The 23204-nt window shown below is 49.4% G+C and overlaps 9 protein-coding genes across 9 annotated transcripts; 3 read left to right on the top strand and 6 right to left on the bottom strand.

Annotated features, from left to right (window-relative positions):
- Window positions 1-457: 457 nt before the first annotated feature.
- AO090005000816 (asparaginase ahrA) lies at window positions 458-1755 on the bottom strand (the record flags this gene model as incomplete). Its single annotated transcript, XM_001817781.1, has 3 exons — window positions 458-715; window positions 807-1507; window positions 1578-1755. 3 exons carry the CDS (start codon window positions 1753-1755, stop codon window positions 458-460), a joined length of 1137 nt encoding a protein of 378 aa, XP_001817833.1.
- Window positions 1756-3739: 1984 nt separating this feature from the next.
- On the bottom strand, window positions 3740-4937 carry AO090005000817 (DUF3712 domain-containing protein; the record flags this gene model as incomplete). Its single annotated transcript, XM_023233929.1, has 4 exons — window positions 3740-4048; window positions 4115-4236; window positions 4277-4710; window positions 4777-4937. 4 exons carry the CDS (start codon window positions 4935-4937, stop codon window positions 3740-3742), a joined length of 1026 nt encoding a protein of 341 aa, XP_023089110.1.
- A 55-nt stretch (window positions 4938-4992) lies between these two features.
- Window positions 4993-5739, bottom strand: AO090005000818 (uncharacterized protein; the record flags this gene model as incomplete). Its single annotated transcript, XM_023233928.1, has 5 exons — window positions 4993-5006; window positions 5074-5139; window positions 5272-5366; window positions 5439-5535; window positions 5661-5739. 5 exons carry the CDS (start codon window positions 5737-5739, stop codon window positions 4993-4995), a joined length of 351 nt encoding a protein of 116 aa, XP_023089111.1.
- Window positions 5740-7519: 1780 nt separating this feature from the next.
- Window positions 7520-9832, bottom strand: AO090005000820 (tetratricopeptide repeat protein; the record flags this gene model as incomplete). The annotated part of the gene is made up of 2 exons (XM_023233927.1): window positions 7520-7673; window positions 7737-9832. The coding sequence occupies 2 exons, from the start codon at window positions 9830-9832 to the stop codon at window positions 7520-7522; spliced, it is 2250 nt and encodes a 749-aa protein (XP_023089112.1).
- A 2813-nt stretch (window positions 9833-12645) lies between these two features.
- AO090005000821 (uncharacterized protein) lies at window positions 12646-13567 on the top strand (the record flags this gene model as incomplete). Its single annotated transcript, XM_001817785.3, has 2 exons — window positions 12646-13095; window positions 13205-13567. 2 exons carry the CDS (start codon window positions 12646-12648, stop codon window positions 13565-13567), a joined length of 813 nt encoding a protein of 270 aa, XP_001817837.3.
- Window positions 13568-13822: 255 nt separating this feature from the next.
- AO090005000822 (DUF1776 domain-containing protein) lies at window positions 13823-15384 on the bottom strand (the record flags this gene model as incomplete). The annotated part of the gene is made up of 5 exons (XM_023233925.1): window positions 13823-14665; window positions 14719-14882; window positions 14948-15176; window positions 15267-15287; window positions 15352-15384. 5 exons carry the CDS (start codon window positions 15382-15384, stop codon window positions 13823-13825), a joined length of 1290 nt encoding a protein of 429 aa, XP_023089113.1.
- An 816-nt stretch (window positions 15385-16200) lies between these two features.
- AO090005000823 (metalloendopeptidase WSS1) lies at window positions 16201-17489 on the top strand (the record flags this gene model as incomplete). The annotated part of the gene is made up of 2 exons (XM_001817787.3): window positions 16201-16484; window positions 16532-17489. 2 exons carry the CDS (start codon window positions 16201-16203, stop codon window positions 17487-17489), a joined length of 1242 nt encoding a protein of 413 aa, XP_001817839.1.
- A 1052-nt stretch (window positions 17490-18541) lies between these two features.
- On the bottom strand, window positions 18542-21542 carry AO090005000824 (snoRNA-binding rRNA-processing protein DIP2; the record flags this gene model as incomplete). Its single annotated transcript, XM_023233924.1, has 3 exons — window positions 18542-21140; window positions 21206-21460; window positions 21526-21542. 3 exons carry the CDS (start codon window positions 21540-21542, stop codon window positions 18542-18544), a joined length of 2871 nt encoding a protein of 956 aa, XP_023089114.1.
- A 280-nt stretch (window positions 21543-21822) lies between these two features.
- Window positions 21823-23012, top strand: AO090005000825 (actin-related protein 2/3 complex subunit 2; the record flags this gene model as incomplete). The annotated part of the gene is made up of 5 exons (XM_001817789.3): window positions 21823-21884; window positions 21957-22627; window positions 22678-22778; window positions 22832-22880; window positions 22933-23012. 5 exons carry the CDS (start codon window positions 21823-21825, stop codon window positions 23010-23012), a joined length of 963 nt encoding a protein of 320 aa, XP_001817841.1.
- Window positions 23013-23204: the final 192 nt, after the last annotated feature.

Raw genomic sequence — 23204 nt, 5'->3', positions numbered from 1 at the left:
AATGAACTTTTATTCCTACGAACGAGTAGGCTCCGAATCCCTGTCGCGGATCAGACCATAAGCTTTCAGATACTGGAGACTAGTATCTAGATCGATCTTTAGTTTCCTTTATATTCAATGATATCTTATCTTTGATTTTGAGATCCAATTTACAGTATCCCTAATGGCCATGTGATATGTCGTAATACTTCGTAGAAGTAAACCTCTACCAGACACTACATAACAAACACCAAATGAATAGCCCTGACATTCGACACTCCTACCCAAAGAGAATGCCAACCAGAAAGACCACACCAATAATCTCAAAATACACAAAATCCATAAATCCATGTAAAATATCCATAATCGATACTTAATCTATAATCTATAATCTATTATCCATCCCATCCATAAATCCTTAATCTATAATACACAAACCCCAACCCTAAACAAAGACCAAGCAGAAAAGAAAAAAAAATCAAGCAACCCCAATCCGCTCAAAAACCGCCCTCATTTCCTCAATACTCTTCCCCTGGGCAAGCAACAAGCCAAGCAAAACGCGTGACTTTGCGGGGTTCAAATACCCGCTTGCGATCTGGCTCGACTCGGCGGAGGACGGCACCTCCCCGTTTCCGGTGCGCGTGCTGGCTACGATGGGGATGTTGTGTTTGGTTGTGATGTCTTCCATGGCGGCGCTGAAGGGGGTGGAGACGGAGCCGGAGCCGGAGCCGGCGATCTGTTTTTTTATTTGGATTAGTATTTTGGTGGAGGGGTTCTGGGGGTGTTTTTGATAGATGGGGTTCATATTGAGAGTGGACGAGACTTACAACGATGCCCTTTGCGCCGTTGTCGATGGCGGAGTAAAGGGTGTCATTGTGCATGTCTTCGTATGAGTAGAGGATGTCGACTCTGGGGATGGAGGTGATGTTCCGGATATCTACTTCCGTCTTGCCTGTTGGCTTGACTGGGGGGTAGAAGAAGTAGGGTTTGTTGGAGACGACCTCGCCCAGGTTACCCATTTCGATGGCCTTGAATGTATCGACGGTGTTGGCGTTCGTCTTGGAGGCGTAGAAGGCGGATACGATGCGGTCGTTCATGACAATCAGGGCGCCGCGGTCTCGGGCCTTGGGGCTCGTGGCGACGGTGACGGATTGCAGGAGGTTGAGGGGGCCGTCAGCCGAGATGGCGGTTGAAGGGCGCATGGCGCCGACGATGACCACGGGCTTGCGACAGTTGACCGTGGCGTCGAGGAAGAAGGCGGATTCTTCGAGCGTGTCGGTGCCGTGGGTGACCACTGCACCGGCCATGGTGGGGTCGTTGCAGACCACCTCGTTGATCTGTTTGGAGAGACGCAGGAGAATGTCGGAGGTGATGTCTGGGCTGCCGACATTGGTTACTTGCACGCCAGCGACGTTGGCAACGTTTAGCATTTCCGGGACCGCGTCGATCAGTGTCTGGATGCCGACTGCACCGGCTTTGTAACCTGTTGTTGCGGTGTTGTCGGCGCTGGAGCCCGCGATTGTGCCGCCTGTTTTTTCTTGTTAGTTTTTGTTGTGATGAAGGGGGGCTTGTGCGAGTAGGCTAAGGGTAGTGTGTACCTGTCGCGAAGATAGTGACGTTTGGCAGGGTGGTGTTCATCTGAGTAAAGTTCAGGCCATTGGGGTTGGTGAACACATAGGTGACGTTCGAGTCTGTGGCTCGAGGATATAGGAGAGGCGAAGCATGGCTAATAGTAGCTAAGGCCGACAGGGCAAGAACTTTGAAATTGACACCCATACTGCTGCTTGGTTGCTCGGGGCTCTGAGTAGGGAATTGATGTTGAGCTTGCTCTAGAGAAAAGAACCAACATCGTGGACGACATCTCGGTTATATAGTGCTTCCAAGTTTAGTCCTCTCGCACGCGATGGCCGATTGATTCTCCAACATTGACCAAGAAAAAGTTATTGGCAATAGAAACCCACGGATTCGATACATAGTCCTCTAAGCCAGATAAGTGGCGCAGTGAGAAGATCACAGCCAGGCTGTTTCCCATAGATGAGGCATTTCACGTAATGATAATCGCATATCAATGGAGCCCATCCAGGCACCAAGGTCTTGGAGAAACTCCAATTCGTCTTGGCGTCTGGCTTTGAAGCATGCTAGGACGGTGCTGCAAGACATACTCCAACCGCATACTTGACTTAGGGGGATATCGATCATAGCATGGCTCATGTTGGGGTAACTCCGGAAAGATTTTAGGTAATTGGATCCAGTGATCTTCGCTGGATAATACTAACTATCGCCGTCTGATAAGATCCGATATCATCTTTCAAGTTTCGGGGCACGTCGGCATCTTGACCTCGTGCTGTTCACAGTATTTGTCCTGAACCGTTGAAGATTCGTATTCACCATGAAGGGAATACGTTCAATTGGTCACACCCTGCGATAAGGTCACTTCGTCGGCTATTAGTCGTAGCAAGTTGTAAGAACAATATTGATTGTTCGATGGGAAATGGGTTATCGAGTGGACCGCCAAGTGCTTGTCCTTATCTCGGCGGGGAGCCGATAGGAACCGTCTTTCGAAGCCTTCCGACGATTACCCTTATGCTCAATATCAAGTTATCAACGGATTATTGAGGCTGTGTAGCGGTAACCGACGTCATTCTAGCGCTGCAGGATCCGGAGTTATAGCGATAACACTGCTAACTGCGATGGTCTTAATATATATCCAACAGAGTCTCACTGGTCCTGACCCTAATCCCAACGCCCGGCATGGCTACCGAAACCTAAAAGACAAGGCTCAGCATCAGGAGTACAACTCCACGATCTAGACACTCTCAAGGTCATAAACAGCGCAAACCCACCCTTCAACACATTCCCAAAAGCCAAGAAGCACGTTCTTGCAGTGGATGTTATGGCAGCAGCCAAGCCAACCGTTGCCCCGACTCTTTCCACGTTTGACCATCCCCTCGAATAAAGTTACACGTGGAGGGGATGACACGTCGATGTGCTACTGTATGTATGTACTACTCCCGAGCAGTAAATACTGTCTATCGGACAGGCCGAGTCCCCGGACTCGGGGACGACGGTAGCTCTTTTTTTGGGGCTATTTAATCCTGAGAGTCGATGGCTGGTCTAGACCTTGGTGCTGGTTTAAGTAACACCTCACCCTTCCCGTAGGTTATCTGAGGGGCCGATCGATGGTACTACAAGCTCGGTGCGGGAAGTTTATTTAATGAACCATTGGATTTAACCATCGCACAAGGTTGTACCGTGACTTGTATGCACTGTGTTTTTTTTTTAAGTGTCGGCTTCGCCGAGTGAAGTCTCCTCCAAAGGTATTCGGTATTCTGGCCGGTTGAAGAGAAAAACACAAGAATTGAGAAAATCAATGAAAATAAAATGAGCACAAACAGAAATTGTCTCTGGTGAAACTGCTCTCAAATACGATGTATTTGTATATGTAGTGAGCACTATTATAACAAGGAACAGCCATGGGGCGACAACTCTCATGGTTGAGTGTGATACAGACGTAGTTACTCAAATGCTGTTCTGATGAGATCTGAAGGAAGACGTGGATAATAAATCAATCCGGACCACCCTCCCATCATTAAGCAGTCGGATCATCACGGTTACATTAGAATGGTATCAAGAACAATTAAAAACGTCATCGGCACAACAGTGGGGTTCCAAGACACAGAACGACAGATGGAACAGTAAAAAGCGTAGTTGCAATGACCAAAACGAGTCAAGGTCGGCACAATATATGCAGCGATGCCTTCTAGCTCAAACTCGAACTCGAGCCCACCACCTCGGTAATGTTCAGATCGACCCGTAGTTTGTTCGATGCCAAAGCCCGCGAGAAGTATGAGAGAGCCTGGCCATCGTACACGCTCGAGTTGGTCTCGGAGCCGGTGATATCCACGGGGACAACCGTACCCGGGTATTTCTTCATCATACCAATGATGGCCAGTTGGTCCACTTTGGCTCTCATATCGAATGTGTTATTACCAGGTTTCAACACGAGATCCTGGATGTACGATTCCCCAATGGCGGTTCCATTCACAGAGAGATCGAGGGTCACATTGCCCTGCAGCTATCAGTTCGCCTGTTCTTCATACAAGAAACCCGAGGGAGATCAAATCATAGTACATACCAAGCTGATCGTCATCACCGACGGGTTGGGGATCAGAACCTGTCCCTGGGTGTTCGTTCCGTCGGATGCCTTCGTGGTAAGATGCATGCCAGACAGCGAGAATCCCTTAAGCTTGTTTAGGCCTGTCATGCGGTTAGTAAGGGAGACTAAAGCAATGCGAACGTTCGTCTACAAACATACCCTTCATAGTAGCGGTGTGGTTGTACGTCACGGTGATCTTCGGCAAAGCTCCCTGCTTCAAATCCGGCTTCCCGTAAACATTGAGGTCGACATATTCATTCTGCATCACGGCCGTAGCGAAGTCGCCAAATGCGGACACATCAGTCAAGTCAAGGCGCTGATCTACATGCACCTCGACCCCGTCCCTAGACTTAAGTTGCGGAATAGTCGCGACACCGAATGCAGCTGCGCCCAGTAGACCAACACTTGCGTTAAAGCTATAGATGGTTGGGTGAAACACGCTATCCGTCCAGATGACCTGCTGCTGGTCCACATGGAACGAATTCGGTGTCGGCTCACTGATAACCATCGACTTGACTTCCAATTTCGAGTCGTTAATGTTGTCCTGTGCGATGTTCGGATAGCCGACATATACCCTATTTGCGTGATGTTGTCAGAGGGGCTCCGCTGAAGAAGGCCATTTCTACAAGGATTGAACATACACCGGAAGGGCCACGACGAGCACCACTACAACGAATGCGATGAGGTGCGCCCACCACCATTTCTTAAAGTGGGCCGCCACGCGAGATTTGAAGCTAGGTTTTGTGGCAGCGGGTGAGGCCACCATGCCTACTTCAGTAACTTCAGGCTTGTCGCTCGACATCTTGTGTCGCTAGACCTCGATAAGGTTGACCGAATTGAACTGATGCTAAGGCCTGTCACACAGGCAGCCCTGTCACCCACCAGGTTAGGAGGCACCTCCTGAGAAAAGGACCGGAGAGGCCGAAAAGGGGTCATACCAAGTTGCTTCTCGAGTTTTAGTCCCGGCAGAGACTTGTCTCGCTTGTTTTGCTCGAGGGGGCGGGCTACAGAAGGCATTATATCGTTAATGACACCGTCAAAAAAAATCTCTCGGGGACTTTTGGCGGCGAAAAGAACAAAAGGAAAATGATTAAGGGAAATAAAAGCCACATTGAATAATCATGACGATGACATACCTTCACAACTCTCAACTCCACAATTGCACACAGAGAAAGTTGGGAAGAAACGTGGCAGAGTGATCAACAAGCACAAAAGACGTCTCCGACCGAAACTAAAAACGAGAAAATCGGACTAGGGCATGGAAGGCAGGACCGTTACATGGCTTATGCTCTATCTATAAGACTATCGGAGGTGGCGGATCTTCACATGTGTACTTTTCAAAGAATTCAGGTCAAGCACCGCGGAACTTGGGCTTTTGGGTCCCAGTCGGCTCCAGATCCCTATGCAGAATCATTGAGCTATTGCTTAATGGGGAAGCCCTGTGGAGATCACGACGGGGGACCACTGCCAGGGTAGTTAGGACACGGACTCACACAAAAATTGAGGCAGCGTTCCGGGGACTTACCTTGAAACGCACCAGTGATGCACGAGACAGATATGGGATACGTTCGTACCGTTGTTCTTCTCATGATCAGCAGTATCATCGTTCAACCGAGGCAGGAATTGCATGCTCATGCGTTTCCAAACATTGCGATATCAGCGATGGGTTGGATTGGTTGAGGGGGAGGGAAATAAGAAGTAGAGTAAGCGGATGGAATGCAACCCCCGGGCCCTTCGCCTACTTTCCCCAAATTTCCCCATGCTTGGCAGGACATTGGATCGTCATTGGACTGGGGCCGAGACCCGAACTGAGACTAGCATTAGTCCTCTCAGTAGTAGTGCTAGTAGTCAGTTAGTCAATGGCCAGCAAACCCAAAAAGCCAGCCAACAGCTCAATTTCCATTTTCTTCCGCCATGGTTCCAAACTCCCAAAGAGGAGGGTAGGACGGAGAGGCAAAAATCTTCTTTTCATGCTGCCATCTCCTTTAGGTGATTCCTCCGGGTCTCCCAAACCCAATCCCCTCGATCGAACAGGGGTGCACAGAGGTGGCGACATGCATGCTTTAATCAAAAACCAATTGACCCCTCCTCTCAGCGCCAGCGACAGGGAAATGAATGAAGGAGAAGCACACCTTCGGGCGGGGACTGATTGGAGGGGAAGCTTGTCAGCTGCCCTCTAGACCGACGCAACTAAAAATCATCTACGGCCACCATCCAATCCCATCTCACCATTAATCTAAAAAGACTTCCTCCTATTCCTAAGGCAAGGTACCAATCTTGTCTTTTCTTTTTTCATTTTTCCCCCCACCATGCAAATGGAAAATCAAACAAATAAATGAATTGGAAAGGAAAAGAAGGAAAGGGGGGCAAACGAAAAAAAGGGTAACCAAGAAAGAAGGGTTCAAGCCACGCGGACTCGTCATGACTAACACACTTCTGTCACTCCTACTTTTAGTACGAACAATCACCGACTTTAGGGTTCATTTAACACGAGAAGGCTCGCTTGCCAATCACTTGGCTGGGAAATCTCCTATCAATTTTTCATGTGCATATAGGGCCAAGTCTAGATGAAGTAACCATCCGCTTCCCAGCTATTGGGTATAAATTTTCCGCAAACACACTTCCATCAACCTCAAGAGGGACGATCCCTCGGGTTCTCGATGGACGGCCCACTTTCCTAATAGATAGGATGATCATGAACATTCATCAGTTGTTGTCTCGACTGACACACACACACCAACCGGCTAAGCTAGACAGAAATCCACACAGTTTCGCAGGGAATGCTACAACCGAATTGCTGAGAAAAGAATATAAAACACAGGCTGATCGAGAATGGAAACATGGGAAATTGAGAATGTAGGTAGAGAAAGACGGTGAGCGACAGTAGAGAATAGAATACATCACGCAGTGATTAGAAATTATGGGGTATCCAAGAAAGAAATCCAACGCCCGCAAGGCCGAGAGGAGGAAACAACACCCCCTTCCGTAGCTGGAGCAGTTGCCAAGACCCGCTCGAAACGTATAACGAAAGAGTTAAAGGGAACGATAGAACAAGGACAAAAAGGAAAGAAAAGAAAAGAAAAGAATCGAAAGAGTGAAAGGCAAAAGCAAGTCTCAAGCGACTGCTTTCAACAGATCAGCTGAATATAAAGACAAAATCCAAGCAACATGTCGCTGTGGAGCCTGAGAAAATAGTTCGGAAGAGTGAATGAAAAAGAGAATATAAAAAGGAAGAAGGCGAGAAAGACAGGGGGTAGAAGTGGAAAGGAATATATGAAAGCCGGAGACAGTTGAAATGACCATGCGAATATAATGACCAGAAAGCAGTTGCTGCTGAGTAATATCTTCAATGCATATGTCCAAGAGCCAAACTGCAAGTACCGTCTAGGCTTCGGCCGCAGTAGACTTTTTGCGGTGGAAAAGACTGCGTGTCCGAGATTTGCTACGCTGCTTCTTGTCAGGTGTCCCACCGTGACGGCCGCGGCCACGCGATCCGGTATTGGGATTCTCATCAGAGAGGTACTTGTCTTTGTGGATCCTGTTACAGTAGAGGGTGAGTCATTAGAACGAGGCATTATCGGGAAACAAATCCGTCACTTACCAGCTGTTTCCAACCATGTTCACGCCTTTTGCTTCGGCCTGGCGGTAGAATTTGGCTGCCTTTTTCAGATCCTTCTTGCAACCAATGCCCTCTGAATAACAATATCCTGCCTCCACAAGCGCATCCGTATCTCCCCATTGGCCAGCAACCTCAAAGCAACGCAGTGCTAACGATTTATCCTGCTCAATGCCCCATCCATTTAGATGGCTCACGCCAAGCTCGTAGATACTGAGGGCAAATTGGGCACGGTATGCTTTCTGCAATTCCCTCACCCGACTTGGCATGGCCGGGTTGGAATCATCCATCAACTCTAGCCCGACAGAGTCCACGGCTTTGCGCAACCACCGAACACCCTCCTGCTGATTGGGCCGCATGCCCCAACCATGTCGACAAGCCAAAGCATATAAGAGCATGCCAGTCGGATGATCCTGCTTCGCTGCAACGCGGAGATGGTAGGTGGATTCTTGCAATGATCCTTTCTCATGGCACTCAATCCCTTTAGTCACATGCTCGTCGGCTGTAATGACGGCGGAAGATGCATTGGTCTTGGCGGTTTGTGGCCGGACAGTCGATGCAGAGTCTGCAGAAGAAGTGACATCAGTTGCCTCCTCATTAGTAGGCGCCTCGGGGGCAGGTGCACTTGAGGGGGTAGGTGAGCTTGAAAGAGCAGGTTCACCTAAGACCGGTTGATCCGTCGATGCAGCTTCGGAAGAACGGCGAGCCTCAGGAGAGGCCGGTACTTGCGGGGCAGAGGGGAGCATCTCCGGTGTGAGTAATTGCCGCCCGAATGCTGGAGAGTCATACATGGAGCGTGCTTTCTTAGACGATACAGAATGACGCGACGGCGGAGGTGACGGGGTTCGCGAAGACCGTGGAGGCCCAGTGGCGCTCAGCTGATCCGGACTCTCGAAGAGCGGCTCCTGCCACTCAAAGTGAGGAGTGTGCAGGCCGGAGAAAACAACGGAATCCCTAGAAACCTGGCGTCCGCGGGGAAGTGGGTACTTGGCATAAGTATACGACACGGCAGATGATGGTTCCTCGCGCATGGATTTGGCCATATCAGCCACTGAGGGTACCACAATCGGCTGAGGCTTCGAACCTCGAGGCTTTGTCCCCTGTGTCTGCTCGGAAGTTCCTGTCGGCACGGGGGCTGACAGGCTGGTGCTGGACCGACTGAGGGGGCGTGAGAAGTTGTATGACGGACGTGGAGGATGACCGCCATTGTTCGAAGCCTCTGAGTTCAGAGAGGGCGAGCGTCGATGAGACCGGTTCATAGAAGTCATGGGTGACTGTGGCAGTGACGTAGCGCTACAGGATGATAACTTCCTCGGCTTCGAAAAGGTCGAGCCCGCAGTCGAACTGCTATAGTCATCATCCGAGCTCTCGGGTTGCAAAGCCCTATTACTGCTCGAAGGCCTCGATCGTGGCGAAACCGGTGGCGCGAGGCCACGTGGAATATTGAGTCGAGAGGAGGCAGCATCGGTCAACGAATTTCCAGGCGATCCTGTCAGAGCCATACTAGGGGGGGAGGCGGCATAGAAGCGAGTGGGCGCTTCTGGCACGACACCTTTAGCTGTATCCTCTTGTGACGACCCGGTCTGCGTAGCTTCAAGAAAGTCCTCCTCCGAGCTTACCACTTGCGGTTCATTCTCTAGGGTCCTGTTCGCATCATCATGAAGAGCATCTCCGTTGGCAAAGTTCGGCACGCCACTCAGACGAGGATGTTCGGACTGGGGACGGAACTTGGGCTCCTCCAGCTCAGGGTTGGCCTTCAGCGTTGGCTGCCTCGTGAGATCATTTCCTCGCCCACTCCGCGAAGAATCGTTTGAGGATGGAGAGCGGAAGTAGCCCGGCCGAGGTTGCGATAACGACCGTGCAACACTGGCCGGAGGGAGCCTGCTCATGCGCCGGTCTCTGCGAGCCGACTCCTCTAGTTGTTTCGCCAAAAGCCGGCCCTGGGCCGCGAATGCATCAAGGGGCGAGAGCGTAGGAGGGATTTCACCATCAAAGTGTTCAATACGCGGCGAAGGCAAACCGCTCCGCAGAGTATCATGGGAGGGCGAGCGAAGTTCGCCAAAACGTGGCCGGGCGTCCATGGTAGCACAAAGGTGGTTTCAATTGGTTGGATGCGAGTATTTTTGGAGATTGAGATGAGCACAGACGTAGCCTAGGTTGCCTTCAATCAAATCATCTAGTTGTTTGCTACCTCTAATAACCTTGGACGGTTGAGCTTGGACTTCTTTTACAAATCGAAGTAGTCTGCTGCTGGTTAAGTTCAATGCGCGGCGCGGGGAGATCCTTCAAGCCGACGAGACGTAAAAAAGAGTCCTTTGATGACTGGCACCGTATCGGGCTCAAAGAAAGGAATGACAGGCGCCGTGAGAGGAAAGGGGAAACGAGAATTGAAAAGAATAGGTCCAATGAGCCCGCCAAACTTGTGGGGGAGCAACGAGAATCGAATCAATCGCGGCGGCAAAGGAGCGACAAATAGTTTGGAGTTGAATATGGGGACGAACGGAGAGAAACGGTTAATGATAACCGATTAGATCGTAGTCGAAACAATCACAAGCCAAAGGGAGGAACGATGAACAAGCATCGTGGACTCCGATGGACGGGGTAGAAGAGGAGAAGAGAGAGAGAAAGAGAGGATCGGATGGATAACAAGAATGGACTGACTTGGACTTGAACTTCCAGATTATTGGTTTGCAAAATAAGCCAAAGGGAGTTTTCCGTTGTTACGCCCTGACGATCACCAAACAAACGACGAGGGGCGCCTGCATTGACAGTCACTCTGGGCAGTCCCCACGCGGAGTACCAAGTCTGACGGAGGTATCCTCTCGTATCAACGTCCCCTCCGTAAGGTCAGTACCGGCCTGTGACACCGGTGCTCACGGTGCAGGAAAGTGGGTTCCATCAGCCAAGCCATAGTCAGGCACCACCAATCCTCAAGTCGTACGAAACAAGCGGATTTCAAGGAGAAAACGCGTACATCATTACCGTCATACCGTACCAACATATCATACATACCAACGGTACCCGAGTCAGGGGTTTCAGACGAACTGCTTCCAGAAATTATATCAAAGTTACTCCATACTGTTTATTGAAAGACTAACCAACATCTTCTCAATTTCCCGATTCTTGAATTGATCAGATGCAGGCCATAGCCCTACCATAACCTTAACCCCTACGGAGTACTACAAACAGAGTCCTTGATGTACGTGTCATAAGATTAAAGGCCAACATCCCAACCAAAGCTTCTAGAAAATTTAGCCCACAGGCCGGAGGCGAAGGGGCTTTAGTTTGGTTCATAATGTGTCGTTGGTGGAGCAGCCACTCTATTTATATTCATTTGCAAATTTTCCCGAAAGTGTATCCATGGACAAATGCGACCGACTCGGTAAGAGAGCAACATTTTCGGTTTTATTTTACTCTTATTTTATTTTATTTTTCCAAAAAGACTAAATCATTTGTTTATTGCCTGGGAAATCTCAAGTTCTCAACCCACCCATGACCACACAATGGTATTTTCATGACTAAATATTATTATGGTTGTGATCTGACTTGTTATGATGCACTTTCCCCTCTACAAAGATTAAGATAATCTGGAGGCGAACTTAGAATAGCAGCAGTATGACAACATGCAGTAAGGAGTTGAATCTTACTTGCTGTGCATACCGTCCATCTGGGCATATTGGCGCTGTGCCTTGTTCCTCAGGCGTCCCCCCTGTCTCATGATCCGATCACCCCTAACCTCCATTCAACGGGAACCTCGAGAAAAGTGGAATTGACCACCCAGAATCACATAGAAAGTTTCATGATCATGGTAAAGAATGATGGTCCCAATTTCGACTCTCTCCTGTATATGGAGGAAATTTGCTTATACTGCTCCTCCACCTTGCCCTCCTCTTATACTGCCGGGAAAATTACTCTATTGATCTGGTGGCCCGAAAATAAGTGCACCATTGCGTATACAAGGGACGGTTGCACGCACGATGGTCTTACACTCTAGGTGCATGAACACCCACGGAGGGCGCTGTGATTGGTGTTGTGGAGTGGATTTGGTTCATTAGTGTTATTAATATTACCCAAGTATCCCGTCAGGAACCACTAGAATCCATGAAATGTCCTGACTTCTGCACCACCGCAGTAAAACATTGACTCGGTCTGGTTTCAATTGAGGGTTAATTGCTTACTCTCTTCGATTGCAGGTTGCTATGGTCTTACGGAGTACTCTTCCTACTTATGTCAAGCGGGAGATAAGTGGGACGCAGCATTAGCTCTGTGCATGCGACCTTCATTGCCTCATAGGGATGGTGATAGACATCCATATCTTGGCATTCTTAAGATGACGAGATATATCATATAGCAGACAGTACTTAATACTGGGCGATGACACCACTCCGTTCCCCGCTCAAAGCTCACTATTGTTTGGGACTTAATCTATCCATCTGCACTTCATATTAAGGTGGCATGCATGCCTTTTGGATGTGGTGAAATTCTCCGAAAATCTCTTCAGGCTACTAACGGAATCCGTCCGTCGTCCGGTCAACTTTTGATCCTTTAATTGACTAACCCATGATCCTAACCGTTAAATTATAAGCGAACTAACCCTACTAACGTCTATAGCTATGGAGAATAAAGACGTGCGCCCCAAGGTAACATCGACACTAACACCCCGATAAAGACAAGGTCGAAAGCCAAGCGGTCGCACCAAAATTCCTTCACGGGCTGATCCCTGACGGGGCTGATTCGCAGTGTACATTTTATATCGTGGCTGAGATCCTATCGCTCACTTTTTCTTGCCCGATTTTAGGTCCCCCAAATATGATTCACTAAACAAAGCAATCAGTTTTCTATAATAACCACAGGCAGACCACGAGGAAACAAACACATGGAGAAAACCGCAAAAATGCGCAGACTTCCCCCCTTCAACAGCCTTATGGGCGCAGACCCATCCCTTGACAGTCAGCACTGCTTCGAAACCTCCTGGCTCCTCCCACCACTGGCCTACGCTATTTTCCGCGGTGCGATTGCGCTCTACATCTTCGTGACCATCTTCTTCATCTGGGGCTGGGACGGCACCCATGGCAACCGCGAAGCTATCGGCCAATCCTTCAGCTACTTCACCTGGCTGACATACTGGGGTCTGGGCTTCTACCACATTTTCGCATGCATCCACACCACCCTCTATGCGCTGACCGGTCGCTCGGTGCTCTTCGATCGCTGGCCCCGTGGCCTGCGCGCCCTCCACAGTCTCTACTATACGACTATCACGACGTTCCCATTTCTCGTGACGATCGTTTTCTGGGCGATTCTGCACCCTTCTTGGTTCGACGTGACTTTTAATGCCTGGTCGAATGTAGGTGTTATCCTGTCGCATTCGTGTTGGATGGAACTGCCGTATCTCTGAGAATTTATCAGAGCGCGACGGTGCCCCGCAGGCGTAATTGACTAACTAAATTTAATAGCTCTCCCAACACGGCCTTAACTCTCTCTACGCCCTTCTAGAAATCATCCTCCCGGCTACCAACCCGCACCCGTTGATGACCTTCCCGTTCCTCGTGCTTCTGCTCCTCCTTTACGTCTCTCTCGCCTATTTGACGTTTCATACTCAGGGATTCTACACGTATTCCTTCTTGGATCCTGGTGTGAACGGGGAGAAGAGTGGCAAGGTCGCTGCTTATTGTTTTATCATTCTTGCGGCAATCGTGATTATCTTCGGCATTACCTGGGGTGTTATATGGTTGAGGAGGAAGCTGACGGGAGGTAAGGTGAAGCGGTCGAGGTTTGATCATGAGAGGCCGATTGAGATGCGGGAGACTGAGGTTTAGGATAGGCGGTTGATATTTCATAAAGGTGGGGTAATTTGTTGTAATTCCTAATGTTTAGTCCATAGATATATTATGGTATTTGCTAGGGACGGAGCTGACATATGATATATACATATGTGGAAATCACTCGGTCAGATAAGTTAAAAAACATACGGGGAAAAAAAGAAAGGAGAATGATAAATGGGGTTTCCAACGCCAAGAGGGAAGAGAGTCAATCGTAACCAAAGCAATCATAATGCCGCGCTATCAATGATGTTAAACCTTTTCCCAGCTAGTCTCACTGCTACTTCCACTGGGGCTGTGGCTTGGTGTGGTAGGGCCACTTCTCAGGCCCAGCATCCATCCTACCAAAAAGTTCGGGGCCCAATCGCCGACGATACTGTAGGACCATGCACCGCGTCCAGCATAGATGACAGGCGTTTTCGACTTCTTTCTTCCAAAGATATCCTTGGATGCTGGCTCCAGGGCGTCCAGCACCGCGTAGTGAAGAGTCCGAGCAGCGGATCCACGTATCATGCTAGGACCTGCAGATGCAACGGGTCGCTGTTCAATGCTGGAAAGATACTGAGAGCCGTAGAGGGATCGCTGCTGTGTGGTCCATGTAAGCACCTCGGTTCCTGTGATATGACTTTGTGCGTTTCGGTATTGAGGACCAAGGTCGATGTTTCCGAGTTTCAGCTCCACAACATCGATGTTGCTATGTTGCAAGAGACATAACTCTCGCCGAAGCGAGGTGGCAAATCCTGACAAGGCACGTGCTGTGGTGACTTCTGGGCTAGTAAACGGAGCAGACAATGACGAGGATATCGAAGGGTAAATTAGGACAATGGTGCTATTTGTGTTGCGGGCGGTAAGAAGAGGAAGAAACAGCTGAGTAGTCAATATTGGAGATAAGAGTCGAGTGTTGACTGTATCAGCCCAAGAAGTTGCTGGGATGGTGGCTAGCGGACCGGCCACATAGTTAGGTGAAGGTACGAGAATGAGTCCGCTCAGCTGGCAAGTGTGCGGCGGCACTCCAGGCATTGGCCATTGGGGTTGGGTGATTAAAGAATGGATTTCAGTCAACGATGGGTGGATCTCAGATGTCGATGAAGGGGTCTTGAAAGTTGGTTAGTGAGTCATCTCCGATCCTACAATATACAACGACTTACAGCCGTTAAATCAAGCCAAAGCGGTCTGATATCCATCCGGTTTTCTGACTGAACCAACTGCTCCTCATCCGCCGATGAAACAGTAATATAGACGATGTAGCCCCGGCGTTCGAGATCTACAGCAATCGCCTTTGTCATCGGTTCGTGAGGGGACCCGGCAACGACTATCGCAAACATTAGATGGACTCGTCACAAATCCAGAATGGCTATAGTTATCCCTGCAACATACCCACTATCTCCTTCCGAGCGCCATTTCCGGCTCGCCGAGCTTTCCTCCGTCTACCGCCCAACTTTTTGTTGCCAAAGTACAGAAGGGAAGTAGTTCCGACGAATGCTAGGATTGCGGCACTCCATGCTCTATTCCGAAGAATCCAGTCGTGTGCGCGATCCACGAGAGACTGGGAGGCACGAACTCTCGAAGGTGGTGGCGTAGGTCGGACCGAGGAAGGTAACCATGACTGGTGAGAGAGCGTATCCCTTATTACTTTGGCGGCATGGTCAAACTGCCTGTCGATCGAGTCTGCGACGTCGAGGGAATATCTCCTTACGTCATGCGGTATCGAAGCAAGCTAGAGGTACAGCGGCTTGTTAGTGTGCGATAGTTGTACAAGTGTTGGCATGTTACTAGCTTACATAGTCAAAGAAAAACTGGTCGTCGCTCGTCATTTTGAGAGTTGGCTGTGAAAATGGTAGTAGTTCAAGCCAATTTTGATTGATGAAAAAGAATCTATTGTCACTGATAAGTTTCACTTATCGGAAAGGTCACATGAACGGGTATATATCGCCCCATCCTCATGCAGATCAGTGGCTTGCTGATTTAACCAGAAGTATATATTATCTTGCGGGAGTTAGTATCGGAAATAGCTGACACTACTAGAGCAGTCAGTGAAATGCTCTATATGTTCTACATTTCTCGTGGCTATACATTTTTAAGTACAGCTGCTTCACGAGCCCCGGACATGGTTGGAGTATACTAGTTTAGTTCTACTCTGTAGTGCCTGTGCCTGATAACCTAGTCTTCGGATGCCGACCCCCTATAGTTATGAACCTGTACAAGTTCTGCTCACATAATCTCTCTCGAACCCTGGACTGTGTTACTTGCACTATTTGCCCCTCTCGCCGTATAATACCATGGCCCCAGGCTGAGATTGTGTAGTCACGTGATGACGGTGCCTGAATCTTCTGTTGATTATCAATTCATTGCCAGTGCCACTCAGGTTCATGACGCGGCTTTCTTCTTTCACCTCCGACCTCCTTGGAAATCTCACTTAGAGGATCTTCAATAATTTTTGACTGCGCAATTGTTGGGATTGCAGCAGCATCCCACTCGTTGGTTTGTATACCAGTATTGCGTTCCGGGCTTACTGAACAATTATAAATATCGGAAGCAGCAATAGGCTCTACAACATCCTGCACACATTTTTTGCAAGTATAAATCAATAATCATACTAGCCGTCCCGTTCTACGCTATAAGCCTTAAACATGCGCGAAATAGACCCACTAGTTTTTGAATATCAACATGACAGGCACCGACCCAGGGAATCTGAAGCCTTAACCATGCTCAAAAAGATCGCATCGCTGGTCAAACCTATCATGCGCCGGAGGACCTGGAAAGTAGGGACGCTCAGTGAATTCTACCCACATCAGCAAAACCTCCTTGGGCTTAATATCAACAGAGGACAAAAAATCTGCCTTCGGCTGCGGTACCCTTATGACGAGCGTCAGTTTCTCCCGCTTGAACAAGTCGTCGATACGATGCTGCATGAGTGAGTCAACTGGTTATGTTCTGCGGACTAATTGCTGATCATTACAGACTTTGTCACATCGTGCATGGGCCGCATAACAGAGAGTTCCATGCTCTCTGGAACCAGTTACGCGATGAGTATGAAGAGCTTCTCATGAAGGGCTATACTGGGGAGGGATTCCTTTCAGAAGGAAAACGTCTAGGTGGCCGTAGGATACCCCTTCACGAAGTCCGAAGACAAGCCAAAGCGGCCGCAGAGCAGAGACGGGCACTGTCCGCTGGGTCGGGGCAACGACTAGGGGGTGCTCCTGTATTACGGGGAACGGACATGCGCCGAATGATCGCGGATGCTGCACAAAGAAGGATAGATGTAACGAAGGGCTGTGCTTCGGGGGCTGAGAACAGCAACGAACTCGCGGAAGAGGCGTCCAGGAACGGCTTCCGGACGAAGGCCGAGGAAGACGACGCAAATGAACAAGCAATCATGCAGGCTTACATTGATTTGATCGAGGAAGAAGAGAGGGAGAGATACGGCCCTTCTTATGTCCCCCCAAGCCATGAGAATCCGGCCGGCCCACGTTCAACTTTATCTCCTCCACCTGTTCCCGAGAGGACTAGACCTACAATGACACCACAGCCTCGAGAACCAATAGATCTTACAGTTGATGACAGCTTGTTCGAGGCGTCATGGACGTGCCCAACTTGCACACTAGAAAACCCGGCCAACTTTTTGTGCTGTGATGCCTGTACAGCGGAGCGACCTCGACCATCGAATAGACGTTCTGTATCTGGACCTGCCAAGATCCAGGGAAGTTCAGGATCCCAGAACAAGAATAAGCGCCGGATAAGTTATCTGGACAGTCAACCCACTTTCAAAAACCGTACCAATGCCGTCGAGACTCTTGCCGCGCTTGAAAGGAATACCGCTAAACGGCCACTCGGGTGGATCTGTCAATTCTGCGAGACCTTCATGGAGGCGGAATGGTGGACATGCTCGAATTGTGGGACAGTGAAGGCTAGCTCCTAAGTTAAACCTATGGACCGCCCTCACATACCTCTCCTGTTAATTGAGCTTAGTCTTCCGCTCCTTTAATGATTCTACGAAAGATGATGATGTATGATTACTTTATTGTGTACTAGAACTCTCAGCCACTTTCAAATAATGAAAATCAATCGACCAAACCCATCAAATCATGAAAATCATACAAGCAGTCAGAAAATCGATGATTGTAAATATTCGAAGTCCTCCACTTCATCGATATAGATCTGATGACTAAGGCATGACTAACCTACACCATCGGCCCATCTATTCGCCGACAAGCTATACCCACCAACCAAATTTTCCTTTTTCTCTCCGTCTTCCAGAGCTCTCTCTTGACAACAACTTATGATGTTCGCAACCACATAATGAAGAGCTCTCAGCACCGAACAACACACATTTACTAATAGTACAGGTATGCTATACTTTTTACACCTCACCATGAATCCATATGCCCCAAGTGATCAGACATCAATTCTACAACAAAATCCTGGAGGGGAGAGGGGAATAAAGCAACAGTTCAATCCACAAACCAACAGTCTCCTATATGATGAAGATTTTTCTCAAGAACCGGTATTTTTAGGAAGAGCCGGAAGAGGTATGACAGGATACCCAATGGGATCCTCGTCGTCGATGCTTATAATGGTTCTTCTGAGTGGAGTTAAACTTGTTGGTTTGTGGATGGACTGAAGCTGCTTTTGTCTTGTTTCAGTGTCACATCTTCTTCATGTCAGGGAATTGGGAACGGTATGCTGATGTGTTATGGTATAGGTTTCGTCGTTTTTTTCGTCTAGATACTAGGCTTTAGTGCGTGGGCTATGCTTTGGGATTGTTCATTATGTTCAGTGGTTGTACATGTGTAGTGCAATTGAGCTTGCTTTAGAAATGCAGACAAGTCTATTTATCATGATATAAATACATAAACATGAGATTTAGGAAACGACCTGATAAAAGTATTCCACATCAACTCCCAAGGATATAAAACTTTTTAGCAGCCATAACAACGCCAGTCATGCATAGAGACAAATACGCGACAGGGATCAAGCGATACTGATAAACTGTCGCTTCTTGCCCGTAGCTGTCGTCTTCTGCTGTTCTTCCCACTGTTCCTCATCGACGTAGTCCTTGGTGCCCTGTTCCTTCACCTGATTGCCGATGTACTGCAGAGCAGAGAGGTTGAATCCCATCTCGTCTTTCTGGCGTGCCAGAACCCGGCGGAGGGTGGACCGGATGCTATCCAGCATGGGACGCATCATCTTGCTAGCGACGATCTGGCGATGGTGGGTCTTGAGCATGAAGAAGAGGACACGGCAGGTGAGAGAGATATTCCATTCGCGGTCGGCCCAGATATTCAGGAAGGTGAAGAGCGCAGGGACCTTGGAGAAAGGCAAAACAAGCAGTGCATCCTGAAGAGCTGCGGCAGGGATCTTCTGAACAACATTGAGAAGATGCTGCTCGGCAGAAATGTTACCCAGTGCCAAGTACAGTGGATTGCGGTCTGGAGGCGCAATGTTGGGCTGAGCCGCTTTCATAGCACGCCATTCGCGCACGATTTCCAGATCCTCCATTCCCAGATCCAGAGCTTCCATGATACGTTCTCCCGCCATGAGTGTCTCGCTGGTCTGCTTACCGGCGTCAACAGCTTCGGCCTTCTCACCTTCCTCATCTTCCTCGTCCACAAGGTTGTTGTCGTACATCTCTTCCAGTTCCTTTTCCCGCTCTTCCTCGAGGAAGAGAGGCTCATCAGTTTGCTCCCAAATACGGATGCTCTTGTCGTGACTGGCGCTGACGATGAACTCCCCAGTATGACTGATAGTCAGTGCCCAGATCTCGCCATGGTGGCCTGATAGTTTCTGAATATGCTCGAACTTATCACCATCCCAGTACTTGATCACGCGATCCTTACTAGCACTGAAGAAGTTATGCCCGTTTCCATCCCGGTTGTGCGGGACGAAAGCAACGCCCATGATACTGTCTTCGTGTGCCAAGAAGGCCTTATGACAATCACCAAAGTCTAAGCCCCAGAGACGGACTGTCTTATCGGCTGAGCATGTAACGATCAGTTTACTATCGTACGAGATATCCATGTTGAGAACAGGAAGTTTGTGACCATAGAGGTTGAGGAAGAGCTTCAGGGAGTCTGTAAAGAACACCTTGACGGTATTATCCAAGAGAGCAACTGCCAGTAGCCGAGCGTCGGGGGAGAAACGCAGGTTGAGAATGTCATCGGAGACCTTCAGGGTCCTTGTGTGCACCAACTTGAGCCGGGGTGTAGTCCTCTTAGTACCCGGGATCTCTTCCTGGACGACCTGGAAATTCCAGAACTTTGCAGACTTGTCCGCACTGCCGCTAACTACGGACTTACCATCAGGGTGGACATGGAGTGACCACACCGGGCCGTCGTGTGCATTGATCGTATCCAGGAGGGTCGAGGATGCAATGTCAAAGACCTCGAGCTGACCGTCTTTGTTGCCAACAACCACGATCTTATCTCCAGGGAGGAAGGCCGAGCACAAGGCATAGCCACATTCCAGGGTACGGAGGCAGCTTTGTGTGCGGACGTTCCAGATTTTGAGACTGCCATTAGAGGCTGATGCCAGCATCCGATCGTCGGAGCTCAAAGCGAGGGACCGAATATCAGTGCGATGACCGGGGATATCAACTGCCAGGTTACGATTGTAATCTTCTTCATCTTCGTCCTTCTTTCCCTTCGCAGTGTTGACAGTGTAGGCTTCAAGCTGGTTATTCGTGGTTGCAGCGACCAACTGGATGCTGTGAGTAGACTTTATTCTTATCCAATCGAAAGACCGTACTTTTCCACCAGTTCGAACAATGGTGTGGGGAACAAAGACCTCGGTGACCGGTGCTGAGGAAATGTCGTCGGATTTCTCATTATCAGCTTCTGCCGCAACGCCCTCCTTCTCAGCTGCACGTTGGGCTTCCTTTTCCTTTCTCCTCTTGCGCTTCCTCGCCAAAGCCTTCTGGACCTCCGTCTCCGAGCGAATGCGCCAGATCTCAACTGCCTTTTCTGAGCCATGAATACCGATATAATCTGCCCGGGGATGGAAGCTGACTCCGATGGTGCGGTCCTTTCCGTTACGGTAAAAGGTACCCCTTTCCGTCAAAATCCTGCGGTCCTCCGATCCAACTTTCTCTTTGGAGATTTCAATTAAAGCGCTTTCATCGATCGACCAGACCTTGAGCTCGCCGTCATTTCCCGCGGTGATACAACCACTCTGGTCTGGAGAGAGACCCAAACTCCAGCACTCGCCATTGGATTGTGCCACATGGGTTTCGATGCAGTGTTGCGACGAAAGATCCCAGACCTTAATCAGCGAGTCTTTGCCAGTAGTCAACAGAAACCCGGCGTGCTCACTCAGTCCAGCAGCGTTGAGCAACTCCATGGATGGAACGAGAAAATGAAGTGATGTGACCTGATCGGTATGACCACGTAGCTTGAACAGTCCGACTTCTCCAATAAGATCCCAGAGAATAATATCTGTATCCTTCGAACCACTTGCGAGGCGGACACCGGCGCTATCGAAAGCGAGGTGGGTAATTGCAGATTTGTGGCCATTGAACGAGATCATTACTGTCGCGGTCCTTGAATCCCAGAGGCGAATGGTGCCATCTTCGTAACTATGGGCAAGAAAGAACTTCAGTCAGGAATAGTCCGCACTATTCGCTCAAGACCAGAAACATACCCGACTGCGAAAATATCCTCATCTGTCTTGCTTTGGGTGACAACAGAAACTTGCGCTTTGCACGAAGAATCTTGCCATCTCCCAAGTAACTCACCCTTCTTTATATCCCAACAGAGAACCTCCTCGCCGGCACCCACAATGGCTCGTCCGGAGCCCGTCTGGCGGGCAGAGCCAGCGAACTCATCATCGCGGGCCCAAATCGCATTGGATGTAGCGGAGGCTACGAGCCCGAAAGTTTTCGAGTGCTCGAACTTTCTGTATTTGCGAGTGTCAGTAACAGATAGGAGTGATATATAGCACATTCAGATGAGTACACTTACAGGTATGATTTCACCATCGTTGAATGTCCGAGTAAAGAAAAAATTTGGGAGCTCCCAGCGATTGCTATCGATAGGCTCAAAAACGGCCGGAGAAAAATACGGGCGGCGACAGAGACCACTGGCCGCATTCCCCACCGCCTGCCGTTCCCCCCCAAACATCCAACGTAACTACTCCCCGAAGTACCAGCTCGAGGCAGAGACATTCGATTCAATCATTGCATTACCACTGCGAGATTAACCACTGCAGGAGCAAATCAAAATTTATATATTGTGCTACGGTTTTATGGTCCTGCCGTCATGCTTCTTCTCGACTACCACAACGTTCTTATCCATGCCCTCCTGACGGAGCGGTTCTCTGGGTACAGCTTCCCCCGCCTCGCCCCGTATACGCAATGCAACCGTTACTGACTACTGTTTGCTGGTGCCCTAAGATCCCCGCCAGTCTCAATCGACCAGATTGCCTCAGATTTCGACGGAGTTACCTTCCATCTGTCTACCCCCGAATCTAAGACTAAGATCCTTATTTCCATCAACGTGAAATGCTTCCGAGAGCTCGTCCAATATGGTGCCCAACAGGTGCTGGAGAGGGAATACGGCCCGTACATCGTCGCCCCTGAACCCGGCTATGACTTCTCGGTCCTCATTGATTTAGAGAACCTCCCCGCCGAACAGGAAGCCAAAGATGACCTCATAATGCGACTTGCGCTGATGAAGCGGAATGCAATGGCTGCCCCATTTGAGAGAGCTTTCGACGAATTCGCCAAGCTATCCGAAGAGGCTTCTAAATACAGCACGGAGGCTGCCCCACAAGGTGTCAAAGAAGGAGGAGAAGTCATGGCAATTCACTATAGGGAGGAGGAAGCTATCTACATCAAAGCCAGCCATGACCGAGTTACAGTTATCTTCAGCACAGTCTTCCGTGAAGAGACAGATCGTATCTTCGGCAAGGTCTTCCTCCAGGAGTTTGTCGACGCCAGACGCCGTGCCTTGACTCTGCAAAATGCCCCTCAAGTCCTCTTCCGGAACGACCCCCCGCTTGAATTGGCCGGTGTCCCTGGCCTAAAGGATAGCACAGAGGGCCAGACCAGCTACGTCACTTTCGGTAATACACCCGGGTTCTGCCCAACTGTCGCAAGTACTGACGGCATACAGTTCTCTTCCCCCGTCACTTGACCCCTCAGCGCCGCTACGAAAACATCTCCCACATTCAAATCTTCCGGGATTACTTCCATTACCACATTAAGGCCTCCAAGGTACCCTCCCATGCTATCGGTACAAGTATCAGACTATTTACTTACTTCCACAGGCATACATCCACACCCGTATGCGCAAGAGGACAGCCGACTTCCTCCAGGGTGAGTGGGGACAATTATCGTTGCTGAGCTACTGGATACTGACCCATAATAGTGCTCAACAGAGCTCGGCCAGAGAACGAGGAGCGGGAAAGAAAGACGGCCAGTGGCCGGACATTCCGGGTCCAGAGTTAGGCGTATTGTATATTTTGTTTCTAGGCAGAGGAGCCGGAGGTGCAACAGCAAGCCGCAATGTGATTTATTCAGAATGTATAGACTGCAGCAAAACACTTTTTTCTTTCTTCGCCTTTCGCCTAACTATATAACATACCGTTAGCCTGAAAGAGATCCACGAGCACAATTAACCACAACTCAGATGAGAGCTGA

The sequence above is a fragment of the Aspergillus oryzae genome, chromosome 1, assembly GCF_000184455.2.
Source record: "Aspergillus oryzae RIB40 DNA, chromosome 1".
NCBI classification, from domain to species: Eukaryota; Fungi; Ascomycota; class Eurotiomycetes; order Eurotiales; family Aspergillaceae; genus Aspergillus; species Aspergillus oryzae.
The sequence above is the reverse complement of the archived record's forward strand: the minus strand, read 5'-3'. Positions and strand labels throughout refer to the sequence as shown.